The sequence below is a fragment of the Motacilla alba genome, chromosome 1, assembly GCF_015832195.1.
Source record: "Motacilla alba alba isolate MOTALB_02 chromosome 1, Motacilla_alba_V1.0_pri, whole genome shotgun sequence".
Classification (NCBI taxonomy): domain Eukaryota; kingdom Metazoa; phylum Chordata; class Aves; order Passeriformes; family Motacillidae; genus Motacilla; species Motacilla alba.
The window spans coordinates 82213194-82240498 of NC_052016.1; the positions used below are offsets into that span (position 1 = coordinate 82213194).

The following is a 27305-nucleotide window of genomic DNA, read 5'->3' on the forward strand; positions in this document are numbered from 1 at the left end:
AATGAGTCCCACCCTAACAGCTGAAGAGATGTGTAAGCAGTTTTTTGACTTGTGGGATCCCTCAGTCTTCACGTTATTCACTAGTTTAAGCCTACCCTTGAACACCTCTGAAGAGCTTAGATAATGTATTTCCTAGATGGTAGTTCTTGTAAATGTTACCCATGTTACCCAATATTACTTGTTTTAGGTATTTTATTAATAACCAAATATATGAGAATTTCTGAGTTCTAAATAAGAGGAACGTGCATTAGATTTGTGTGTTAATGAATAGTCTTGCTGGACTGAGCCTGTTTTTATGCACTGTTCATGGAGATTTTACGGTTTCTATAGATATCTTCCCTGTAGTGATGAGAGAAGATGGGTGATTATGAATGAGCAGCACAATGGCAATATTTAATAACTGAGCACATGTGCTAACACAATACAATGTACTGATGAAAAAGTACTCTGATTTCCACAGTAATCAAAACTGTCTGTAATCTATGCAATATTCATTTCACTTTAAAAAGAAAATAGTCCTTTTATGTCTTCAGATAACATAAACAATAAAATAGTTATTAAAATGGAAATCTTGAGTTTGCATGTGCATATAAAAGGATTCAGAAAAGACAGACTAATATACCTGGAACTTTTGTGTGTGCTAGCTATAGGAATATGTGTGACTTTATAAATATTTATGCATGGTTCAAAGCCATCTGTCAACAATTAAAATATATGTCACGTTTAATAACATAGTCTGCATAGATTAGGTTTACTATAATTAGACTTTTGCGCACATATTACAGCTGCAAAATGTATGAGCCAGGCTTTCTCAGGAATTTCAAAAAAGGCTTCTTCTATTTTATAATATTCTCCATGGTACTTGATTGCATCTGAATAAGTAATGCTACAGAGAAATAGCATAGGCAGCTACTTGAACTTGAAGCTAGCTTTTCTGAGAAAAGTTGTAATCTTATCACACATACAAAGACTCAATGGGATCTAAAGAATTGTTCTAGTAAATCTTTCTGAGAAGACTCTGATTGTAAATGGTCCACTTCTTTATGCACCAAGAAACCTGTTCTCAAGTAATGTACATGTCTGCTCCTTGACCACTTTCATATTTCAAGGATGCCTTAATTCTCTTGAAGATTTTGAAAAACAGGCATGATGCATTTTGACAAGACTAGGCAATGGGAACTATTTTAAGAATAGTTTGGAGGCAAAGAAGATTTAAAACCACAGCCGTTCATATATGATAATTCTCAATTTACACAAAGCAGCCTTACTACACAAATATAACCAGAGAAGTATAGTTATACAGAAATCATGAAAATAAGTGACAACTCAAGAACAGGGACAAGGGGCAAATTGTTTGGCAGGAAGGCTTTGTTTTAACCTCATTAAGAATTCACTTGTCTTCTGGAGAGTGCTGGCACACAATCTCAGTGACTGGAGAACTTTCAGTATAAGTCTTAAGTGTGGCATAAATTATGTACTAGAGTTTATACTGGCATTATATCTGAGAATATATTCTGAAAATTAAAAGAGTATGTATTGGACCATAAGAAAAACTTGGTAAATAATGCAGAAGATTCTGGATCCATGTTTTTTCTGTGATATGTTTTGTGGCAATCTCTTATTATAGGATGGGGCCAAACAAAGTCACAGATAAGGACAGGAGGTATGCTTTTGTGATTGATATTTGGTCTCCTAATGTAAGGAGATTCCTGGCTATAAGTTATGTTAATTATATTAAGGTTCTGCATTACATCTTTTGTATTGCGGGGAGAGGGGGAAGGAGAGATGGGACATGACAATATTTTTGCACAGAGAATCCCTCCCCACAAAAACTGTTTTATAGAGAACATTGCTATGGTCTGTTATGAGATAAATAAATACTTTGGGATTTTGTTTCATACTGAGTTCTGCATTAAATTTTATAAGTGTCTACTGTCATATCATATTCTAGAACAATTTAGAATGCTCTGATTTAAGGAAAAAGTACGTATGCAGCTGCTGAAGAGGGAAATGTTTTTTTAATGTTTCAATTTTTTGAGTATATGGGACCATTTTTCACTTGCATTATCTACAGAGCAATGCCTAATGCAAAAGTAAAGGCTTCCTTCTACTTTATTTTTGTATTTAATTTGCTTTCAAATGTTGCTAGGAGCATACTAGTTTTATGAAGTTACACAATATTGGCTTTGCTGTCAGCTTAATCTTCATGAATTTTACACAGCAGATGTTGCTTTTCCTCACTCGCTTGAGTCCACTGATATGAGGGCTAGAAATGTCACCAAGCAGAAGACTAAAGTAGCTTTATCATGCTGCTGCCGGATAAGGGAAAGCAGTGTGTCAGTCAGCACTGCTGGTGGGTCACCTCCACTGACTGTCTACTGAATTCCATTCTCTGGAATCAGTTCACTGGATAAATCACCAATTTATTCACTCACAATAGGGTAGCAAAAGAAATGTACCTCTAACAGTATAGTCACAATTTTGCTCATGATGGCATCACAGATAATTTCAATGCAGCTTTTCCTATAATGTCTTCTGAATGGCCCTTCAGAAGAAATGTCAAGTAGCATATTCTTGTAAAGTGAAAAGTGTTGCAGAAGGTCCTTCTTCAAAATGGCTTAATATTATGCCCTTCCACCTGCAGATCTGTGAAATATAAGAAGAAATCAAAACCTGAAATAGCCTGTCTGCGATTTTCTTTATCTATCATGATGTTTAATTTACTTCAGGTGTAACATCAGACTTCTGTTTCCACTGATAATGAGAAGAAACTAGGGTTTACAGATTATTAACTCTTAAGCAAAAAACTGTGTCAAAGAAGTAAAATGAAGCTTATGTCTTACTTTTGTAGACATAAGCTCGAAATTGCCACAGACTGGAAATACACAGGTGGAAAACTGATGTAGTATAGATAATTTGCTGTAGAACCCATTTCTAGCTTATTTTCAGTAGCAATTTAATAAAAACATGTTGAACCATGAAATAAATTTTATTAGTAAAAAATAAAATAGAACATTCACATTTTGCTAATGTCATGATTTTTATTTCTAAGTAACAGCCAGACTAATAACAGATTGATGTTACTATCAGTAGAAATCAGTGCATGATAATGATTTAATGATTGTGTACTCACGTCCGTGTACATGAATCTGGCCGGTTGGTGAATTCTCTTTCCACAGCTTCACTGGTATGCATTGGTTTCTTATTTTATTTGAAAAAGTGCCCTGCATAATGATAGTCATGAGATTATTGAAACTGGCTGTAATTCTGATTAATTTTCCATATCATTTTCCAAGTTCTAGTTGGTAGCACTGAAAATGTTTGGTTTTAAACTTTCTTTGAGAAAATTTAATTCTTCAGTCATAATCAGCATTTTTCCTCACAAATAATTTGATCTTTTTCTTGCTGTTTATCTAGAGAGGATGCATACAGAGAAACAGTGAATTTTATATCTACAGCATTTAGATAAATTGTTGGGATCCCACTGTGCTTTTATCCAGTTGGCCTTGTTGTGCTATGAGCTGTGTTGTTACCAAACAGACAAAAATTGCACTGCCTGGCTAAAAGACTGAAGAATACTCTTGGTAAACTTTTTTTTGTTATTTCTTTTCTATAAATCTGTTTGGACTCCAGTCTTTGCTTAGCTGAATAACTCCCAGATTTAACTAGGATTATGGTTCAATTGCATGTGCTCAGATGCCTGGAACCATTCCAGCTGCTCGATGTTCCTTGGCCTCCAGCAGTTGCTTGCGAAGATCTTCTGCAAATTCTCTATCACTTCTTTCTCTCTGCCCCAGATACTCTAGGTCCTATCAAAAAGCACTAGACAATGATCTTCACAAAACTGAATGAAACTTCTAACTGCTGAGGACTTTAGACACTTCTCTTACATAAAAACATGTCAATTTTTTGACATCTACACTGAGGTGTATGATTCTGAAGCCCAACCCCACCCAAAATCCTGGCTCTGTTTGTTCAAATGAGTTTTATCTGATCACAGTATGCCATTTTATTTAAATCAATCCTTTTTCTTTTTTTAGTTATACCTGATTAATCATTCATTAAAGCACTCGATATTAAGCTGTCTAGTGATTCACATATTCTGTTCTGGAAAGACATAATTTCAGTCTACTATTAAGACCAAATATGACCATATATGTCATATTTTTCTATCTATATCAATCCTTGCCAAAGAAGAAAGGTCCAAAAATTCTGATAAGGATAAGGTAAAGGATAAAATTATTTTAAAATTATCTGAAAAAGTATGTGTTATATCTAGTGGAGGGGGTTATAACTAATAACGTTCAAACAACTAGGAGGAAACAGATGAACAGAAAAGAACAGTGACAAAAAATATAAGCATATGTATAGATGGGTGGAACAGGCAAAGAATATTAGTCTCTAAACATTAGTCATATAAAATGTGACTTTTTTTCTGTTATTTCAACTACTAGACAGAAATAAGAGTACATGCTATTGTTCTGGGGTTTAGTTGTGCTCTCATTTGTTATCTCAGAAATGTCTAACTCATTTACTTAATTTTCTGAGGATGATTTAAACCTGCAGTGAAATGTTAGCAAGACATGCATTTTTACGGATGGAAATAGGTAAGTATTTGTAAACAAATCAAGTTGATAGCGTGCATAACTATGGTGGCAGGGATTGCACCAAGGGATAAGAGCCAAGTTTTGCTCTTGTATTCATTCTGAACCAGTAATAACTGGAAAGAAAAGTCATTGCTCATGAGAGAGTTCAAGTGAGAACCTGAGTTGGTGGGCTTAACTTGTGAAATGCAATCCCAGATACAAAGCAAGATTTCTATACATAACAAATTAGTAAAAGGGTATTTGTGAATGGACAATTCCATTTAGGAGCTGTATTTATATTACTAAGTAAAAAGAGGAAAAAGGGTGAGAGTACACTGCTCCACATCCCCAGTGCTTACAAATAGCCTCTTAATAAGTGGTTTACCTTAGGGAGGACTGGTTGGTGAACAGATGTAAGTTAGAAAGACTGAGAATTCAGTGTCTATCACTGTACCTTATTGCCTGGTTCTCTTTTATTTGGCACTGTAGACATCCCAAAAAACTTGCATCTGTTGTATTAAATAAAAATGTTCAGGGACTGCATGTGTCCTACTTCCTACATCAGAATAACTATATCCAGGCTGCCTACTCAGAACAGTCTGTAGACCATGCTAAGGCTCAAATTGGGGTCAAGCATTTTTGTGGAGAGTTCTAGTTAGGTCAATTCAACTTTGTGATGGTCAGGAAGCATACTAGGGATGGAACAAAATGTACAGTGGGTGCCTGTGCTTGAACCCATAGTCCCACTGTGAGCAATTGTACCTTCAATGAAAATTGCCAGTCATTGCTATCTAATTTAGCAATTAGCTTTCTTTGAAAATTTTGTTCTCTTACTAAGTGATTTTGAATGCTACATAAATAACTACTGAGAAGCATTTTGAAGTAGTTGTGTAACAATAAGCTGGAGTGATTCTTATTTTCACTATGCAGGCAGCAACTGATTTGATCCTGAGGTAGTAAAGGTATATCAAGAAAGCACAAAAGATTAGTTAAAGCTATGTTGTGCAGGGCTGGTGCTCAGCCACCGTTCTAATTTTTGCAGTTCAGTAAGCAGAATGAATGTCTATTTCTTTCTTTGTTCAGCTGAGTTAGCTTAGACTCAAGAGAAGTATTGTGTTGCTTCCATCAGAAATTCAGGCTACTGGTGGTTTTATGAAGAAGAATGAGTTTTCAGGCTTGAAACACAGAGTTGTAGTTCTGGATCTAGGCAGGACACAGTTTGAAATGACAATGTATGCATTGCTTGTAGTTTGTATCATCTCAAGGGTATAAAGGCTATACCTGATTAGAAATCTCATCCTCTTTTTGAAAATATCCCAAAAAAAAAGAGAAAGCAGGTGATGTATTTCACACAAAAATACAGCTTTTTATTTTAAAAATAAATCCCCACAGGGCACTCACTATTCATAAGGGATTATGAATTGTCATACTAGTGATCTAAATACCAGTCTCCAATATTAGCTGGATTTCTAATTTGGAATGCACAGTTTTGTTAAGGAAATTAAACCCTGCAGGACATTCTGGCCTACAGGTGTATGAATAATTTTTTTAGAGATCGTCAAAGGAAATTCTGATTTCTAAGTATTTGGATGTGTAATGCTAAGCAGAGGTAAAAAAATTAGCAGTTTATTCCTCTCACTTGATAGAGTTCAAGGAAGTAATACTTCTAGAAATAATTCATCTGGATTTGACTTGATTAGCTAAATTGGATTTGCTGCTGAGCTCTTTTAAGATTCCCTCCAAAAGTACTTACGATGTGCACATAAATGAAAGAGAGGAAATACTATGACTGAGCTTAGTTCACACTGAACTGCAATAGAGCATCAAGATATTTTCACTGAAATACGATACAAAAAAATTTATAGAAAATCCATATTTCCCATTATGGTCCATGATATAAGTGAATAGGATACTAGATTTTTGTATCACATCAGTTTCAATCATGTAAACGTAAATTTTATTGCCTTTCAGTGTTCATCATTCATTAGACATTGTCCTTATTTCAGAAGGGATAGAGTTAATTTTCTTCCTAGCAGCTGGTATTATGCTGTGTTTTGGATTTAGGGCAAGAATAATGTTAATAATACAGTAACATTTTAATTGTTGTTGAGCAGTGCTTACTCTGTCAAGGACTTCTTTTTTTCTCTGGAGGTGTACAAGAAAATAGGAGGGGACACAGATGTGACAGCTGAGCCCAAATTATCCAAGAGCTATCCCATACCATACAAAATCACACTAAGAATATAAACTGGGGAGAGTTGGCCAGGGGCTGGTGGTCCACTGCTCAGGTCAACAGTCAGTGAGTGGTGAGAAATTGCATTGTGCATAGCTTGTTTTGTAGATTCTTTCACCATCCTTACTATTGTTATTTGCCATTCCTTTTATGTCCTACTAAACTGTTTTTATCCCAACCCGTCAGTTTTACCATTTTTCTGATTCTCTCCCTCATCCCACTGAGGAGAAGTGAGTGAATGGCTGTCTGGTGTTCCTGTCGAGATAAACAACAGAGATTAAATCCCTTGTAACTTCCTGCAAGCAGAAAAATGCAAAACAGAGTACACTCTTGCCATTTTGGATTTACTTATATGAATTAATATATTTTCAAGAGGTAGAAGGGACCATTTCAGTTTTTTACTTTAACCTTATACATACCATGTCCTTGAACCTCTGAAATAATTCATGCTTGAAGACCAAAACCTATTTGAGCCAGGAAAAACAAAAACAAAAACAAAAAAACCCAAAACAACAACAACAACAACAAAAAAAACCACCCTCAAATAAACTAAACCAAACCAAACCAAACCAAACCAAACTAAAAAACCCCTTACCCCAACAACTGTTTATTATTAAAAAATCATTTTTATATAGACCAACATGAATGTTTTTAAATGTATGATTCTGGTAGCATAGATTTTTTTTATTCACTTTCAGTTAAAAAAAAAAATTGTTTATTTGTCATTTTCATATGCTTTGGCCTACCAAATCTGCTAAATCTGCATTTGCCATATAGGCATTCGCAAGGCTTCTAAGGCTGGTTAAATCTTGAGATCAAGGGTTTTTTGAGTATGCTAAAGGATGAGCTCCGTGGCTAAAACAAAAGGATTTTTGGTTCCATTTTAATCACTGTAATGGAATTCACTTCTGGGCCATCCTTTCTGAACAAAGACAATGAGAATGAAATTTAGGAGTAATATAACACCCCTAATCTGACTTAGTATTCCTATTTCTGTCCTCAAAGATATCCCATTAAAATCTTTGGCTAGAACACTACTCTGGGTAATTCATATTCTGCTTGCTACCCAGGAAACCCACAATTAATTTACAAAACAGACTATTTTGTCTTTTAATATGCATGTAATACAATATTTAGACTTGCAAATTTACTTTTGTCTGTCTTTTATTATAGCATGTGTTTTAAAATTCACTCAATTGCCTCACTTGCCAGATGAGATTTTCTTAGTTTGTCACGTCTTTTTGTTATTTAGCAGTTCTCCAGTTCCCATGGCAATAAAAGATTTATCATTACCACTTTGTTTTTCATTTTGATTTCCAGATCATCAATAAAAGTCTCAAATAATCTTGAAAGATTACAAGGCCCTATAGGATTGTACAATGATCATACATCCTTAGTGATAATTTTTCTAATTATGCTTAGACTCTGAGATTTGTTGAGAAGTTTCAAGAGCCCTCATAAGGTGCCTCTGTGGCGGCTGCAAGCAGTTCATTTTCTTACCAAAATGTTACAGAGTGGAGTCATGTATTTACAGAACCCTGCAAGTACTTTAATACAACAATGTGACTTCCGTAATGCAAATATTTTCATTCTAAAATGTGAACTGTCACAAAATTTATTAACAGTATTTTTGGTGTTATAACCTTGTTCAGAATTGCTTTTGGGTCAAAGTATGCATTCCACTAAGTCATCTGTGCAAGTCCTGAGAGGTATTTTGGCAACTGGGCACTAAAAGATCTAATGAGGAGGTCAAACTTCCCAAAGCTATGTAGGGAAGCTGTGAAGCTGAAGACTCCCAAGGAGCTTTCATTTGATTTACACCCAAATAATTCCCCCATGCACCACTACCATAGTAGTGGTGCACAAATTTTCTGGGAAAATAAAATGCCACTAGCAGAGGACATGCTTTTGATACCAAAGTCTTAGTTCAATAAACTTCCATCAACATTAAGAACCAGCAAATCTAGAATATTGGTGTATCTACTGCAGTCTCAGAACAGTGTTGAATTAACCCTTACCATAACTCATTCAAATTAACATGGTTGCCAAGAATATTTGCTGCCACTTTCATTGAAATTGAAAGACAATAATGTGTAATTAAACTCCTGGGGTTTGTGGTTTCAGGGTTTTTGAGGCAAAAATTTGATAGAATAGAAAAACTTTTAGACAAAAAGGAGACTATTTTACATTATGACACAGCAGGAAAACAGTCAATGTATTTTTTTGAGGTGCAGAGAATAAAGAGCTTGTAACCCTCCTCATTCAGCTGAAAGACCCAGTAAGTGTATACAACAAAATTTTCCATTTATAACATGTACTTATTTTCCTCTTAAAGAATAGCTTCATAAAAAGTGCAGCAGAAGAGAACAATTATTTTAAACAACTTTTATCTTTATTTATAGTGTGAATCAATTTAGCTTGGAAGCACTGCATGGATTTCTGTTTAATAAAGAATTTATACTAGATCCAAGTCTTGCTTAGTAAGGAACCAGCACTGAGACTTGTGAACTTATATGGAGACAATATTTATTCTTGTACAATTAAGGAGACCAAACTGAGAATAACAAAGTCCAAATAACAAATGAGCTTACTCATTATTTAATCTCTCCTTTTTCAAGCACAGTGAAAAGTTTGAAAAAAGTTAAAGTGCACTTTTTCAATACTGACCTACCTTTAAAGCAATTAAGTGAGATCATCTGTATTTTTAGGATTCTAGTCATAAGTCAATAGCACATAATAATAAAAAAGGAAGACAAAGAGGAAAGATAACTAAATTGTTCTGAAATTTCAAGAAGCAACAAGATGGAAAACCTTATTAAACCAATATATTTCTAAGACTGAGACAGAGATATAGAGGAGGATGCATGTTCTCTGGCTGAAAAAATGTGTGCATGTGTGTATATATATATATATATATATATATACACACACATGTCACTATGACATTTTTATGAAAATCCTTTTGTCAGAATTTTCTTTTCCTGAGAAGCTGAGAGGCCTCAGCTTCAAAATGTAAACAAATTACTGTCTGCTACTGTGGAATGCAACAGGTGCTTTCTTGATTGGTCCATGTTGGATGTTTTTACTTAATAACCAATCAAGGATGCAGCTGGGTCAGACTCTCTGAGAGTCACAAGCTTTTGTTATTCATTCTTTTTTATTTTTGTTTTGCCTTCTGATGCATCTTTCTTTCTGTTCTTTTAGTATAGTTTTAGTGTGGCATTTTTAATATAATGTCTATCATAATATAGCAAACCAGCCTTCTGAAACATGGAGTCAAGATTTCTCCATCTCTCTTCTCTCGTCCTGGCTGCCCTGAAGACCACATATACACACACACACAGATAGGTGTGTGTATATATATATGTATATACACACACCCTATATATAATATATATATGGTATATATGTATATGGCATATTGTAGAAAATTCGGCAACACATTTTGTTTTTAAAAACTGTCTTGCTATAAGTTCCTGCCCATGTTGATGCCACAGATCCCAGGAATAAAGAGTACCTTATCATACAACTGGCCCTGGGAATATGTCACAATATGAATTGGGGTGAAAAAGAGGTGTGCTCTTTAACTGAGTGCAGTTCATTAAACAGTCTGTATTTTGTTTCAATAAATACCAGTTTGTAGAAGTATGGCATGGATTACACAATGAGCAGGGAGTAGAACAGCCGTACCAAGGAGCTTTTTTTCCTCTTAGCTAGGTAGTTTTTCTTTCAGGTAGCATATAAATGTCTAATAAAACTTTTGAATTAAAAGTGCTGCATAAATTGTCTCTGCTAATTCAGTGGTGAGTGGCATTCTCCTGTTCTTACACAGAGGAGCAAGTGAATTTCATGGAAGGATTGAGATTTATCTGAATGATCTCATTGCAGTAGTGATTAAAATATATTTTTTTGTTGGGCACTGTACAGCACTTAAGAGATCCTCATCTGGGAAGTGACTCTATAATCTGAAAATAAACTTAGTATATACGTTGAAAATATGAACCCAGTACCTTGTTAAACAACAAAACAAACACATTTTTGAAGGTATAAAACAACTGAGTCTGTTTCTAACTAATTAGTATCTTCTTTAAGGAAAAAGTACTATCTCATTATTAAATTAAAGAATCTGAGACAGTGAGGTTTTGGCCGGTGTAAAGAAGTCTTCTAGATTGAAGCATGAGTAATGCACAAACCTGTACAAACTGGCATTTTGGATGAGATGAGGTTATAAGAATTATTAACATTTGTAAGAACCTGGGTTTTTATAGGTTATGATGTTTATATTTATCTGACAGATAAATTGAACTGAATCTGAATGGGGAAGAGGGCACATTGTGTGTATATGACAGTTGTACCACCTAGTATTTAAAAACTGTATGACAGCACTTGCACATTTGATAAATGAGAGAGATTAACATTATTCAGATGACTGCTCAGCACCGCTCAACATAGTGGAGAAATGTTTTAAACAGATCTCTACTGTTTTTTACAAACCATGCAGATATCATTGGCCATGTCTATAGTGAGAAATAAAAACGAGCCAGCGAACAATCTTATTTACTGGAACCAAATCCTCTATACTGCTTAGGCCAGCATCAGCTATCCCTTTGTTTTATTTTACCTCACTTTTATTAGTTCTAACCAAGTAATGTCTGGATGTCCTTTGGAAATAGTTCTCTCTATGCTAGCTCTGCCTCTGAATGTACTAGCTTGGTTTGCTGTTCCTAAGTCAAGCATTTGATATCATCCCAACACATTCTTTTTTCTTCAGCATCTACCACATTTCGGTATGGCACACACAGAGCAGACAAGTGTGTTTTGGATTCACTAACATAGAGCTGCCACACAGCTCTCACACATTTCAAGTATTTCAAACATGAAAAATTCACATAAAACAATAAATGTATCTTAAGTCTCTGTAGACACCACATGGGTCTTTAAAAGATCCAGGTCCGTCTGTTAAGTAGCACAGATGCTGTCTGCTCTAAGTGGGCCTAAAAGAAAGGGCCAATAAACATTTCATTGGGGTCTGTTGTGGTAGAAATAAGGGCAATGGTTTTAAACTGAAGGAGATTTGATTTTGGCCACATATAAGGAAGAAGTTTTTTGTAATGAGGGTGGTGGGATACTGGAACAGGATTCCCAGGAAAGTGGTAGATGACCCAGCCCTGGAAATATTCAAAATCAGGTTGGGTGGGGCTCTAAGAAAACTCATCTAGTTGAAGATGTCCCTGCTGATTGCAGGGGAATTTGGACTACATGGCCATTAAAGGTCTCTTTCAAACAAACTTTTCTATGATTCTATGTACTTAACCATTCCACTTGGCCTCTGGGCAAGAAACTGTTGCCTGATTTTCTCATATAGTGATAAAGACCTTTTGTGGGTTCTTAAATAAAACTAAACCATACATCCCCAAATACCACTCTTTAAAATCTATCTGTGAGTCAGAGTTGAAAAAAAATTTAAAAAAAAATCAGAATTCTCATTCTGTCAATCCTGAAATTTCCTTTTCAAAACAGGTAATTACTAGGGACATATACAAAAATTTGGGTTTTCTCTGAGGCTCTCCATATGTGCTGCTAACTTGCATACTATATCTTGTCTTCAGCTGTTGCAGGACAAATCATTTCCAAAATATGGCAAATGGGATCTCCAACAAACAGGCAGTGGTGGAGGTGTAGATGAGCAAATCAGTGGTGATTGTGATGATGAAGATGGTTGTGGAGGATCTGGAAGTGGAGAATTCAAAAGAGTTCTGAAAATTACAGACCGTAAGTCCATGATTCTGTTTCTTTCATGCATTTAAAGAGTGAATTGGTATGTTTTCCTCTAATACATGCCACTGAATTATCTTGGAAAAGATGTGAAAAGTCACCTATGTGGTGCTCCAAGATTTACAGGAACAGGCCTGCAATTATAGGATTTCTGTGAGCACAGTATCAATGAGTATCAGTTTTATCGTAACACATGTTAAAATATGTTTGGCACAATATAGACTTAACACAGTATTTTGGTCAAATAATAGGTATAAAGTGGCATGTCACTCTGAGTTATTACATTAACATAAGAGATTTGGCAGTTAAAAAGAGAAACTGCACCAATTTTTGATGGAACTGTGACCATGAGGTTTAATGCAGGTAGTTGCATTTCATGGAAAACTATTGGAACCAATGTACGGAAGCACACAACAATAATGCCACTGCTGTTTCTTATGCATGTTTCCACTTTTCTTACAGTCATATTTTTATGTAGTTTGGGGTTTTATTTGGTTGCATTGTATTTTTGTTTTGTTTATTCTCTGAAACACATTTATAATAATTTTCATTAAAAATCCTGTGGCTATTCACTTGATAGGCATAGGACTCTAATCATAAGCAAAGTAAGTTACTACTTCTCTGAATCAGGACATTTTTCAGCATGTCTTATTTCTCTTCTTATTTCTCTTCGAGTTTAGAAATACATGCAGAGATAGTGACAGTAGATGAATGTTTTTCATCTACACTCCATTTCTCCATTTTGATTTTTTTCACCCTGCATTTTGCATTATCTATATTCACTGAATTTGAGGGTGTTGCATGTTTTCAGGCTTAGATGTGAACCCCAGGTCCTTTTTGACTTGACAGTAAAGAGGCAATTAAAATTATGGCTGTAGAGAACATGTGGTTTCCCATTTCTTTTTGAACTGCTGGAAAAATGTGACAGAACATTCTGGGGCATGCCTTAATAATTCAGTTTGGAATCAGCCTAAGATCCTCTTGCACTGACACTTAATCTATACATTTTCAAGTCCTACTAGAAGTCTAGGTGGGATTTTGAGCAATATCCAAAAAAGTTTGGACACTTACTTCCTTAGCGTGCCCTTGGAGGTTTAACTTTGGAGAAAGAAGTTAGGAGTTCAAATATTTAAAACCAGATGTTCTTTGTAATACTGTATATATCTTATATCTATTTGATAATGACACACTGTGGTATTGAAGTACTGTAAAATAGCCTTAGAATGTGACTAGAGCTATTAAGAAAGTATTAAATGACAAAAGAATTTCAAGAACAGTATATTTCATTTCACTCTCTCCTACTGCATTAGAATTCTCTTAATATTGATATATTTAGTGCAATCTTTTCAAAATGTCAAAATTATAATTAGCCTTCATATCCTCTTTATACTACATCTTCTAAATTGCTAGAATTATAAGCTGTGTGCTAGGCATAGTGAAATTTGCATGAATTTCTGTTTCATTTGAACTTTTTCTATGATATTATAGAACAAAAATATGAACCCATACTGTTCGATATTTTGACTTGTGCATAAATCTTGAACTACTTGTACCTTCCACGAGCTGTTGTGATTTCATGGGTTTATGCTGGCATGCATTTCCTTTTTGGAATTCAACTTAAAAGTTGTCTTTAATGTGTACCAGAAAGAGTCCTACTTTGTTCTGGGGCATCAGATATGGGCTGTCCAACAGAACAGTTAAAACATTCCATTTTGTACAATTTTATTACAATATAGATCAAGATTTTTTTTTCCCAGAAATCACTGGTGTCTTTAAGTATATGTTAAAGTATATGTTTAGAATAAATAAAACAGGTGTTTGAAAAATTCTTCTATTGCATCACTGTGATATATGAATAGGAATTTGGGAATTTAAAGTTAGATTTAAAATGGAAAACAATATACTTTACTAAGAAAAAATTATCTTCTCAAGATTCAAGACTTTATGTGAGGAATTAGAATTGAAAAAATATAAACATAGTAAGAATTTAGGCTTATATTTTTAATATCTATAGTTTACATATAATTATGCAACATATGTAATTTTGTGTATTTTTCTTGGCTTTGGGTGACTAATATCAATTAAAAGCTAAGTCAGATTTTAAACTCCTTGTTTTTAAACTGAAGAGATAGATTCATGATGATGATATTGCTTACAGTGACTTGAAAAGTATGTCTGAATTTCAGGCAAGCCTATGAATTGAGCCTATGAGTAAGTTTGATCCTCAGCACTAGATCTCCACAGAGTCACATAGTATTATTTCTCCTGATCAAAAAATTTTCTGCATTCTTTTACTTCTGGACAACTTTGCTTTCTCTCATAACCAGCCAGGAAAGAAAGGGAGATTACTATGTATTTTTTCCATAGTTAAGTCTAGAGGTCCTAGCCATAGCCCAGGGTCTCTTTTTGGTAGCTTCTGCAGACATTTTCACCAAGGAGACAACCCCGTGTGCAGCAAATCAATGATCTTAATAAGCTATAAAAGTATGATACAGAACCAGCCCTTTTATTTAATTGCTGTGTATAAAAATAAAGACACATCCACCTTTTCTTTTGATGCCATGTCATTGCCTAATGGATGTGTGTCTGATACTCAACCCCAGGAGGAACAGACAGGAAGGGAGGGGATATACTTTTGCCAAACAAACTTGTACCAATTTTATGTGTACACGTAGCTTGAGAAGTGAAAGATTCCTTGTTTTCACATTCAGTGCTAGAGATGTAAGGATTTATTTCATTTGGTGCTGAAGACTGACAAATGTGTGGTGACAGCCTTTGGGCTTTAGAAGGCCAGTCAAGACATCTGGTATTTGTAATACAGAAGCGACAGCCTTGCATTACAAAAATGTTTAAAATGTGTTATATTTTGAAAAAAAAAATCTAGTTTTCTATTAAACAGTCCAATCATTGCATTATATTTAATGCTTCAATGTGCTACAATAGTGCTGACTGGTTTGCTCTTTCAAAATGTAAAGAACTTTTAAAACTTTTAAAACATGGTAAATCGTGCCGTTATTTTAAGAAATGCTACTAGAAAGGGTAGTGCACTTTAAATGTATAAAATAAACAGTAGTATAAAGTCTTGACACTTCATTTGCTAGTTTTATTCTCCTCTAACCTGGGAGCTCCCACAGGACTATTTCATGCGTCACAATGAATTACCTCTCTGAAACCCCCTGCGGAATGCAGCAGTAATAACAACAAATACTTATCACCTACATATTGATTTGAATCTGTTTTCAAATAGCTCTGTGAGGAGGGGCTAATCCCAAAAATCACTCCACTGAGGTTCTCAATACCATCTATCAAAATTCTCATAATTCTTCTATCAAGACCACCAATTCACTGAAAAATGCTCTACCACTTGTTTGTCTTTCTTAGCTCATTTTAACAAGCAACACACATGTTTCAATACTGCAGCCAGAGATATCCTAGTGATCTCCCTGATCTCAGGGCTCAAATATGCAGAAATATCGAGGATATCTTTGTGCTTAAGATATATATGGGCAAACCTTATCTCCCCTTTTTTTTTTTTTTTATTCTCACCTGATATTCATCCTCTTTGAAGAAAGAAGTCTCCTGAATGTTTTATTTCTCAGTCTTCTTAATCTGTGGGTTATTATTTTCTTGTTCAAATCATGCTGGAGAGGTAAAATTCATTGGAAAAGGCTTTATGTTGTAATCTCTACATAAATAAACCAGTCTACATCTCTTGCCTGACATTATACATTCTTAAGTCTCAAATGCCCTTTCTCCTCTTTCTGCTCCTTCACCCACTTCACTATAGTTGCTTTCCTCATTGTTAAATCTGATTCTGGTGGCATATTCTGGGACCAAAACTACTTAAAGCTGGTAATAAAATCTCCATTATGATGTTTGCCATCTGTTAAATTCTTTTTAACTCTCATCTAAATTCTGTTACCTCAGTAAACTAAGACATCCCTTATGTCTGAGTAGGATTTCAGGTTTTATTTACACACAAGAGTATTCTTCCTAATTTCTAAATGTTAATGTGAGGTGTTATTCAGGTGTCTTTGGAAGGGCTACATGACTTCACTGTTCGTAGTTCACTCAGTTCAGAACATCTCAATTCTACTAAAAATGAATAAGAAAAATAAAAGTTATTGCTGTGAATGCCACATTTGGTCTGAATATTGCAATAATAATTTTTAACAATAACATTCTCATAGGCTATTGTTAATTTAGAGGCTTGGGGATCTCACCCTTCCTTTTCACATAACCTGAGCTCTTTTTTCTCATAGCCTTGTCTTTTGTGAGGCTTAAAATCTTTTGAAGAGAAAGATTTATTGCAATTAGCATGTTCCCGTGAAAAATTTGCATTTCCAGAATTAAGAAATACTAAGCAAGAAGATACATATTGTCAACACATATGAAGTTCAAATATTTTTCTCTGTGCATGATCAAGTGTTGGCACAAAAATACTCGATGATATAAATTACTGAAGCATAAACAAAGGCAAAGGATAAACTATTTCCAAAGATTTCCACAAAAAAAAAAAAAATCCCAAAACCACTTTTGGGTTGTTAAGCATAGACCTTCATCAGTCAGTGAAGTTTGAACAGGTAAAGTTGCCAGATGTACAACAACATGAAGCACTGTGGTGGGTTGACAGGTGCCAAGTGCCACCAAACTGCACAGCACTGTGAGGGCTGCTATGGGAAAATGAACTCTAGCTCAGCCAGAACCAATACAAGCAGTGAGAGAAAAACCAAAAGGATTCCACTTAAAATGCCTTGTAAAAACTGAGAAAAGTTACAATACAACTTCTTATGCAGTATTTTGCAAAAAGGTGTGACCTGCATAATGATATTATACATTTGAAAAAAGTAAGACAACATTTCAATTTTTGATTGTTTTCTATCAAGAAACCTCTTTTAAAGAGTATCATCTCTCTCTCTTAGCACGTTGTCTAATGAGTCAACATTTGCACTTTTTGAGTGATTAATTTAACCTGAGTAATGGATTGAAACTGTACTGTCATGTTGGATTGTTAATTCAAAAACAAATAAGGGGAACGGTTCTGTAAAATTTGCTGAGGGAATTTACACAGAGACAGAAATAAAATCAGATAATATAAAAATAATATTTTGCAGTGGTATTTTTTGCCTTGTATTAATATGTTTTATTGACATGAAGATTTTTATGACAGCACCTATCACACACAAAAAAAGAAGCACAATTGCTCTTCAAAGGTTCTAAGTTATCATGAAGTGTTTAATGAGAACACTCACTGGTCTAAAACAGCACATCAGAGCAGAGCAATTATTAAAAACAACCTGCATTAATAACATGAGGTTATATTTTGCTGGGAATTACCTTACAATAATACCACTAATTCTGAAGTTACCAGAAATCTGGAGCCTTTTACTACATGTATTATTTCTGAACAAATGTATAAATATTTACACTCATGTTTACCAGTAAAGAAACAATCTTCTGGCAAAGTTCTAATGTTTATTGCTTTCTCATCCATTCTATAATATTTCCTGATGAAAACTCATAAGATAACAGGTGTCATAGCTATTTATCAGGAAAAAGAATGTCCTAAATTCTTTTTCATTTCCAAAGCAGTAGAATCAAAGTAGCCAGTGCCACTCTTACAAAAGTGTTATTGTACAGCATCTACCTGTTGAACAAATTCTGGTTTATTACTCATTACTAGTTTTTAAAAACTTCCAAAATCCCCTTCCTGCCTACTGCTTTATGCTTCCCAAACTTGAGGACAGGGGACATACTCCAGCATGTCCTTCTGTGCTCTGGATTCTCCTTTAAAGAGAGGGAAAAAAAAAAAAAAGGAACAAAAACATTTATAGATATAAAGGCTATAGCTCTTCAAGAGCTCCCTTTTGTAAATATCAGAGAAATACAGAATATGGTATTGTGTGGTCAAGGTATCATGCAGGTTGTGTATCATCTGAACTGGTATGCTATACATCAGAATAAAGTTGGTATCTTTGTGGAGATAGACACTTTATGTGGTAATAGATTAATAAAAGTGTAATTTATCAGCCTGGAGAACACTAAGGCTCCAATTAACTCCTCTCTGTGGATTTATGCATTTTCTTTTAACTTTTCACCTGCATGAACATCCTTCAGACTATTTTCTTGGATAGAGAGAGGGGAAAAAACCTCAAATTCTTGTGATCGGTCTTCCAGATATGTAAACACTTCAAAGCTTTCAATCAACAAGTTACCTAATGATTGAATAATTAATACACCATTTCCTTATTTCACCTAAATTTTATGCCAAAAAGCACAGAAGCAATTACAGAGGCAAAGAAAGCCAAGTACAGATACAGTCCTTGCTTAAATTGACCTGACAGTGAAAGTCAAGTTTCCTACTGTGGACTACAAGATTTAATTCTGAATGGTACTGTTAAGAAAGGTGGAGAGTAAAAACACCTTCTGTGTGGAAGTTTTTGCCCTACATAAGGCAAGGCTGTATTCCCTCTTTCGAAATGGCATGGATTGTTCTGTGAGTTCCCCCATTTCCTACTCCTCCTCTACAAGGATCTTTCAGACATATCTCAAACACAAACCACCAGCTATAAACAAAATTATGAGATGGGGAATACAGACAGACTTTTTCTTGATTGATTCATAAGGTTAAAAAAGCTGACATTGAATTCGTTAAAATGCATCAAGAACAATCACCAAATGTCACTTCTAGCTAAGCAAGAAATGGTTAACCATATCCATTCCACAAACACAGAATAAAATCACTATAAATGCAAATGGTTTATGTGATACCATAGAATTTGTGTTATTTACTAATCCTATCCCCTGAAACGAGCCAGTGGCAAACCAGTTAAGGCTAATCCTTCAAAAAGCAGCATGCTATCCCAAGTACATTGTTTCCTACCTTTACCTACTGTAAGTGTCTCTCTTGTGCAAAGGCTGTTGAATCATTTGGACAGAGTAGGAGATAATAGTCAGGCTAAGTCTCTACAACTATGGTTAAAGCCATTCAGCTGGCAGATAGACTAAAATCAGAATAACCACTTCACCAATGTCTGACCTGAACGTATTTTTTTTCCTAAAAAAATCTAAAGTTTTATGAATCATCCTGTTAATAGAGAAGAACTTTGAAAATTTCATCAAGGCAACAACTCTTAAAAAAATAAATGTACCATTTTTTTTTTTTTTCTCCATACTAGAAAATAAAATTCCTTATCTATTCTATATTAGGTTATGGACTATTTATTTTTGCATGTGCATCTGATATATGCAAAATCAAGTCAAAATACACTGCTAGTTTATGCAAAGTATGGTTAATTGGAAAATAATATGGCTAATTTGTTGGGTTTGAAATTAGTTCTGATTGACTTTATTCTGAGTAGGCATCATTTCACTGACTTCATATGAGTTTGTACTTTCCAGAGAGACCACATAATAAGTTTAAATGGAGTTAAAAAGGTCTAATTCTATTTTTAAAGCCATTACCTTCTAATAATACCACTACTTCAGAAGTTACCAGAAATTTGGAGCCTTTTAAGGCATGTAATATTTAATTGAACCCATTTCACTATGACATTTTAATAATTTCTGATTAGTCGTTGATTATAATTCAATAAATAAATAAATATTCATTATTTGTTAATGTGTTCTTTGAAATGTGTTTCATAATAATGTATTAAGGACATGAAGAGAAAAAGAAGTTTGTAACTCTTGATCCCTGTATTCTAAGCACTTTTACTGTTTTATCAAATACTTCCATTAATTCAGTGGATGAGAATTTATAATGTTTTCCTTTATACAAAACAAAAATGAGCAGGTGTTTTGCTGCAAAAATACATTCCTTTTAATTAATTGTATTTTAAATCAATCCCTTTCTCTGAGTAGTGATGTCTAATCCTCAAAGATGTGAGAATTTTTACTTCAAATAAGCCCTCAAAAGTCGATGCATTTTTAAATAACAGACCTTCTGAATAGTCACTTTCATCTCCAGTTACCCTTATGACTGATTTTATTGTGCCGAGGAGATCTTTCTATAAGAAATTCTTCATAATTTTGAAATGTTCTTTTAAAATCTGTCCATGTTTTAATGGGTTTTTTGGCAGAAGGAGGGGAAGAGCAGCATCTCACTCTTGATGTTCCATCTCCCTTACTGCCTGTGATAGCTTTTACTATCCACTTTGGATGACTCTTTTACTCTCCCAGTTTAGTCCTACTCTACTGACCAAAAGCCTCAAAATGAGTTGCCCTCTTTTTTTTTTTTTTAATTTATTTTTGTAGAAATGTACTGGTTTTATTTCTTTTAGTGAGAATATATTAAGCTAACCTCTGTAGTTTGAAACTATTATCATATTCTAGTAACAATTCCTTTAAATGATCAGATTATCTACTTCAAGGTTACAGTAAAAGTGCTACCTGTTACCATCCAAAATCTAAACATGAATATTGGAGGACAGCCATAGCCTACTGTGTATTTCATTTTTTTCCTTAGTATGCAAATCCTAATTTAATAACAATAGACACAGAGACAGGATTTTTCTTCATGAGCTAAAAAATTTAGATTTCTTTTATAGTCACTGTAAAGAAATTAACACGTATCACTGAAAATGAGTAACCTCATGAGGGTATAGCTCATTAGGCCTACATTAAGCATGCCTGTTAAGATGAGAATTGTGCCCTACAATCCTTATTTCTCTCAACTGACCATAAAAGAACAAGCTTCAGTAGCTTAAGCACAGATATCTCAAGTTAGTTAGAGAACACCTTCCCAAAGTTAGGTTCTTTTGCATTCACTCTGGTTCTGATTCAATATTGATTTTTATTTTTAGATAAGGGTTAAATATCTTTAAATGTACTTCACAGTCTTATTGTCAGTATCACTAATGACTTATTGCAATAAAAAATAGAGGGGGTACTTGTTGTGATGCACTAGATTGTTATTTGGATGCTGCACTGGGTGTTGTGTCCCCCCTTTTCTCAGATGGTTGTTCCCTTGGTACGGTGGTCTGTCCCTTGCAGCCCCTCCCTTTGCCCCTCCTCACTGGTGTCCCCTTGGCTGCGGCCTTCCGTCCCCGCCTCCCATTCCGTGGGTATAAATGTCCCTTGGGTTTGAAGCTCTTCCTCTTTTTCCACCTGGAAGCTCTGCGATGCAGATGTCCCCTTCCAGCTAATAAACAGGACATCAGAACCACGTGGAGAAAGAGCGCTTCTCGTCCTTTACTTCATCCATGTAGGAGCCGTGCGGGCTTAAATCCCAAACTAGCCGGGGGGACTTAGAGCCTGAAACCCACGGGTTCCTTTAGGTACTTGCAAATACAACTAATAAGACCTGTAAAACAGAATTCATGTTTTCTCAAAGCTCTAGTTTGCTGGGAGAAGAAATCATTCCTATTCTCCGTCATCTGTGATGGAAAAAAATGGTTACTGGTGAAAAAAGAATTGGGAATGTCTGTAAATCCCATGGTCTGTTTTGTTATCAAACTGTCTTGGTATCTTTTTCACCTATTCTTCCTTTTAGATTTTGAACACAAAAATAAATGTAAAACTACAACAACACAAAACTTTCACAGCCCTTACATGAATAAGAAATTACTTCACTGAATCAAAAAGGAATTGTAAAACACTTTTAAAATCTACCTATGAAAGAATCTGTCCTTTTTCAAAGTTGTGAATGATTTCAGACTGCCATCTTTCTATTTCTTAAACAGACTGTAACCATGATAAATGTCGCACTTTGATTTACTCAAAGGTGATTTATAGTCAAAGGTAGCTCTTCGGCCTGTCATGCATCTCCAGGCTTTATTATATTCTTTTAGAAAATCAAAGTGTGTGTGATCTCCTGAGAGTTCCCTTTCCAACCTGTGCAGAGACTTAAATATTATTAGTTTCATATTTGTGTCTTCCACTATTAATGATTATAACTCCAATGCCTTGACTAATCTGCTTCTCAGTAATTCATGCTGAAACCATTTGCTAACTTTTAAATAAAAGAGAATCTATTAATTTTTGTTTGTTACAGAAACTTAGCACTATCTTTTTTTTTCCCCTCAGGAAACAATATGTCAGGGAGATAGAGACCTAATAAATAATTTGTAAGGGAGATACTAAGAAAATCTGGAAATCCTGTGTGAATACATATATATATATATGTATGTATATATATATATATACACACACACACACACAGACACCCACATATAAATAATCAGAAGTTCCCTAAAAAGAGTGAAACTATTCAAAATACTCAGTTATGACCTGTATTCTGTAAAATAACATATCTGGAAGGCAGTAAGTGTACTTTTCTTTTTCTTTTGTTATTTTGAAGGGAAATGGTTAAGTATAATTCCAATCTGGATTAGAATTGTGATGTTTCATTTCTATAAATAGTCTGATAATAGACACTAGTACTGTTTTTTAAGTTTCTGGAATTAAATGTATGAAAAAGGCTTTTCCAAGGCTGTGTAGAAAAGATTTTGCAAGGCAAAAAGCTATAGCAGATACCTGATTGGAGAGGGGGAACTCTGTTGCTTAGACACGCTGTCATTTTAGCAGATCATTTCAGGAGTCTGTTTCTGTATGCCATCGCTGGTTTATTTTGATTTTATGAACCCTGTTTCCAATGTCTATAGCAGAAGCCAGCTCAGATTTATTACACCTTATACTCTAGAGACCTACATTTAGGTAAATTAAACTGGATATAAATTCCAGTTGTTGGGTTTTCAAAGGTTGGCTAACGAGAACAACTTTCCCAGATATTGGCCAGTAGCAGAGAGGTTAGATGTGCTCAACTTTAGTTATTTTCCCTATTTAGAGCCCCATTAAGCAGACACTTCTCAAGGCCAGTAGATGTGCTTAAGGAAGGGAAAATCTCCTGCTTCATTGTGATATGCAGAAAGAGAGGGTTACACCACAGCTCAACAGACACAGACTTCATCAAAGCATCCTTTGTGGAACCATGTAGTCACTAGCATTTTTTATGTCAAGCCCATTAATGTCTCTGAAACATGGATCTTTTCTCCCATTTGGATTCCTTTCTCAAGTTCATGCTGCCTGCAGTCATCCCCATATAAATGCTTTTACAGCACAAGCTGAATTTAGGGCCTGCTGAGTAGCTGCTGCATTTCTCATACAGTCATATGCTTTGGGTTTGTTATAAACATAGAGAGACCATATGGAAAGATAGGTCAGATTTCTAGAAAGGACATGAAACCCTTGTTTTTATTTTATTATCACTAATGCCCTAAGGATTATGGACATAGGTCAATCAATGTCATTTTATTTCAGGGCCAAAATGTCTCTGAGATCTAGCCTGGAGAAGCAAAAATCTAGCCTTGAGAACAGGGACAGGATGTAATAAATTGTCTAAGAATAAGATACTCCCAAAGAGAGGATTTTTTTGAGGAAAATGTTTGATTGAGACGTCTTAATAAGTCTGAATAGAGAAGGATGTAAGAGAGAAATACAGAAATGTGCTTGTACACTACCTTTACCATGTCTCTTCCACTGCTTTTCATTTTTTTTTCCCCAGTGTTCACAGTCTAAAGTAGAAATGCTCATAAATGTAAGTCTGCATCTCTGCGGCTAAAGAGTAGATCCTGTAATCAGCTTTGGGATGTGAGAAACACAGTTTATGGCACTTGCACAGCTGATAGTGATGTAGAAAGTACAATATTCTTAGGAGAATCTTATGGATTGTAACAGTGACATTTGGAAAATATGTCAGTTGCTAGAGTGGAGACAGCTAGCTGTTAAAAAAAAACTATTTCTGAAATGTCAGGGAGCAAAACCAGAATGTAGGAGTTGTTCTAAAAGGAAGTAGCTACATATATAACTAAATAGCTGCAAAATAAGAATTTACTACATATTGTGTTGTTGTCTTATGTATATAAACACAGTCATTCACAAAAAAAGAAAAAAAGGAAGGAGCTATTAGATATTTCCTAATAAAATTGTTCATCAAAAACTAGTTATAGACAAAAATATTGATCATATGTTCTGACTTGCAGAAGACCTTGAGATTTAATAAAATATTTATTCTTTTTTAAGGGTTTGCTAATTAAAAGTGCACATCAGGGATTTTGTTTTCAATAACTGAAAATGCCTACTCATATATTTAAATGAACTGAATGATAATAAGGAACTTGAATAGGTTTGTTTCCAGGTTACAATTTGCTTCTCTCTGGTAGTTCCAAGACACAGACACATAAGACACCCAGAAACACCTCAAATACAGGGAAACTAAGAGTACAGACTTTCATTTGCAAATTAATTTAGCTGAGAAGGTGATCTCTGCTGCCCACCTTGCCCATCCTCTGCAGTTGTATCTCTTCTAGCCACTATAGCAGAACCACAAATGATGCTCTTTAATACAGACCAAAACTTTGGTGCAAACTGAATGTGTTTCTGCTATATATTAATATAGATGTGCAGGGTTGATTTGGTTGATTGCCAGATAGCTACTCAGCTGTTCTCTAATTCCCTGTCCTCAACAAATAATAAAAATATAGTGTGATAAGACAAAAGCTTTCTTGTGTCAAGATAAAATCAGAAAGATCACTTACCAATTAACATCCCAAAAATTAAAAGACTCAACTTGAAGAAAGTTAATTTCTTGCCAATTAAAATAGAGTCAGATGGTAAAAGCCAAACAGCTTCACCCCCATCACCCACTTCTTTTCAATCTATGTTACTGCTTAATTCCCAGCTCCTTTGCCTCCCTCTGACTCTGGGTGTTGTAGGGGCGACAAGGAAAGGGGATTGATTGCAGCCAGTTCATAACAGCTCCATTCTGCTGCCTTTTCTTCTCACATTTTCTTTCCTGTGCCAGCGTCAGTTCTCTCCAGAAGCTGAAGCTTCCTTCAGGGCACATCCTGCTCCAACACAAAGTCCTGCTCAGGCTGCAGTGTGGTAACCAGCTCCTCTCTAGGTGCTGCAGGGGAGCCTCTGCTGTGGTGCCTGGAGCACCTCTTCCCTCTCCTCCTTCTCTCACTTTGGTGTTCAGAAGGTTGTTTCTCTCAGTTTCTCTCACTTCCACCACATTCACCTCCTCCTTCTCAGTGAAAAGCAGAATTTTGCCCTTTTTAAAACACATTTTCCCTAGGGCACCACAGTCCTGACTGGTGGGGCTAGCTAAGCCGTGGCCTGGATGGATCTGCTGAATCCCACGGCAAAAGCCTGTGTCAGGTGTGAGGCATCCCAGTGTCTCCTCACAGATGTCACCCTACAGCCTCCCCTGACAGCACTGGGGCGCACACGGGCACTGGTGTGTCAGATAACACAGGGGGGTCCTGTCCTTACCAAGAGGGAATCACTTTTGGAAGTAGGGCCAAGAGGACAGGCTGAGGTTAATCACTCACTGCGGTCATGAGCCATGAGCTCTCTGGCCAGTCCTGGGGACTCAGCTGAGAGCCCACTGCTGCACACACACGCAGTGGTTTGGCCTGTTGAGGGCAAGATCTGCTACTTTTTCGACAGCTCCCTCTGCACTAAGTTACCAAGTGTTTGCTTGCAGATCAGCTTATGCACACTCAGGACTTAGCTGCTCGTGCTCCTGCACCAAGTATTTTGATAGATTCTGGGTTAGGTCCTTTGAGACAGTCACTAACTACCAAAATCCCTGTAGCTTTCCATTGTGAAAAATGGCCCTGTGATTGATAGCCTGATACTGGTGTTAACAACTTCCACAAAAAGGGAAAAATTCAAGAGACAGTAGAAAAAATGTAACTTCTCATGACCTGTGTTCAGAACCTGTGTGACCTTCAGGCTCTTATGAGTAGACTGAGGAAGGTAATGCTTCTGCTTCTCAAGATTCACTTCTTGAATGCACTTAGCAAGATGTGTGATGCATAATGACATAGAATACATCATAGAAAAGGAAAATATAATATATAATTAAAGAGATTCTGATTAAATGCTGTGAGGTCTGTAACATTTTTATGAAGTTATAAAGTAGTTTTCTAGTAAAATTTCAAATGTAATATTCAGTTCATTAACAACTCTCATCATCCCCAAATCCATAAACATTAATTTATTTTACTGCGTAGCAATTTCAAAGAAATGTAAGTCATAAAATGTAAAAGAAAGTGTTTAGCTATGGATTCAAAAAGAGAACCATTAGATTTTATTTCTCTTCTAGTTAGTGCTATCTATTGCCTTTTTTCTTCCATTTTTATTGCTGCTTCCTTTTTTCTAATTAAGTACCATTTGTCATTTTATATCAACTGACATAATTATAAGTCATTATGTAGGATACTAATAGCCTTAGGAGCAGTTGACTCACACATAAACTCTGTGTCCAAACGGCCACTTAGCAAGGAAGTGGATTTTAATTTCTCACCATTCATTACTATTTTAATTGCTCTAAACAGAATAATTGAAGAACAGCAGGTGCTTTTTATTTCAGTTCTTCAGTCTTGTTTCTTAACTTACCTTTTTAAATAGCGTGTTCTTTCACAGCAAGAAGGCAATTAATTCTTCTGTATGCCAGAAGATGCCACTGTAGCACTCGCTTCCAAACAGTAAAGACTGATGACAGGGGAGCAGGACATGAATATTATCAGATACAGCATCTGATTGATTGCACCTGAGAAGGTATTACTGTGAGTATCCTAAAAGTACAGGGTCTTAATCTGGTGAGAGAATGAGACTCTGCAATAATTATTTATTTAAAAAAAATAAAAACAACTACCTATGGGGAATTAAAGGAAATAGTTATTTTATGGCATAATTTCATAAAC

The 27305-nt window shown here is 35.2% G+C and overlaps 1 protein-coding gene across 15 annotated transcripts in view; it reads left to right on the plus strand.

The window, feature by feature from the left end:
• GPC5 (glypican 5) overlaps positions 1–27305 on the plus strand; it is a 603769-nt gene that overhangs the window by 306869 nt on the left and 269595 nt on the right. For 14 of the 15 annotated variants that reach the window (XR_005258720.1, XR_005258721.1, XR_005258709.1 and 11 more), the window contains one exon: positions 12429–12591. Coding sequence is in view for 12 of the 15 variants with exons in the window: in XM_038151931.1 (XP_038007859.1) it covers positions 12429–12591 (163 nt within the window). In the remaining 3 variants the exon portion in view is untranslated. Of the gene's footprint in view, positions 1–12428; positions 12616–27305 lie in introns of those variants that run through there. The other variant, XM_038151946.1, reaches the window with a different exon arrangement.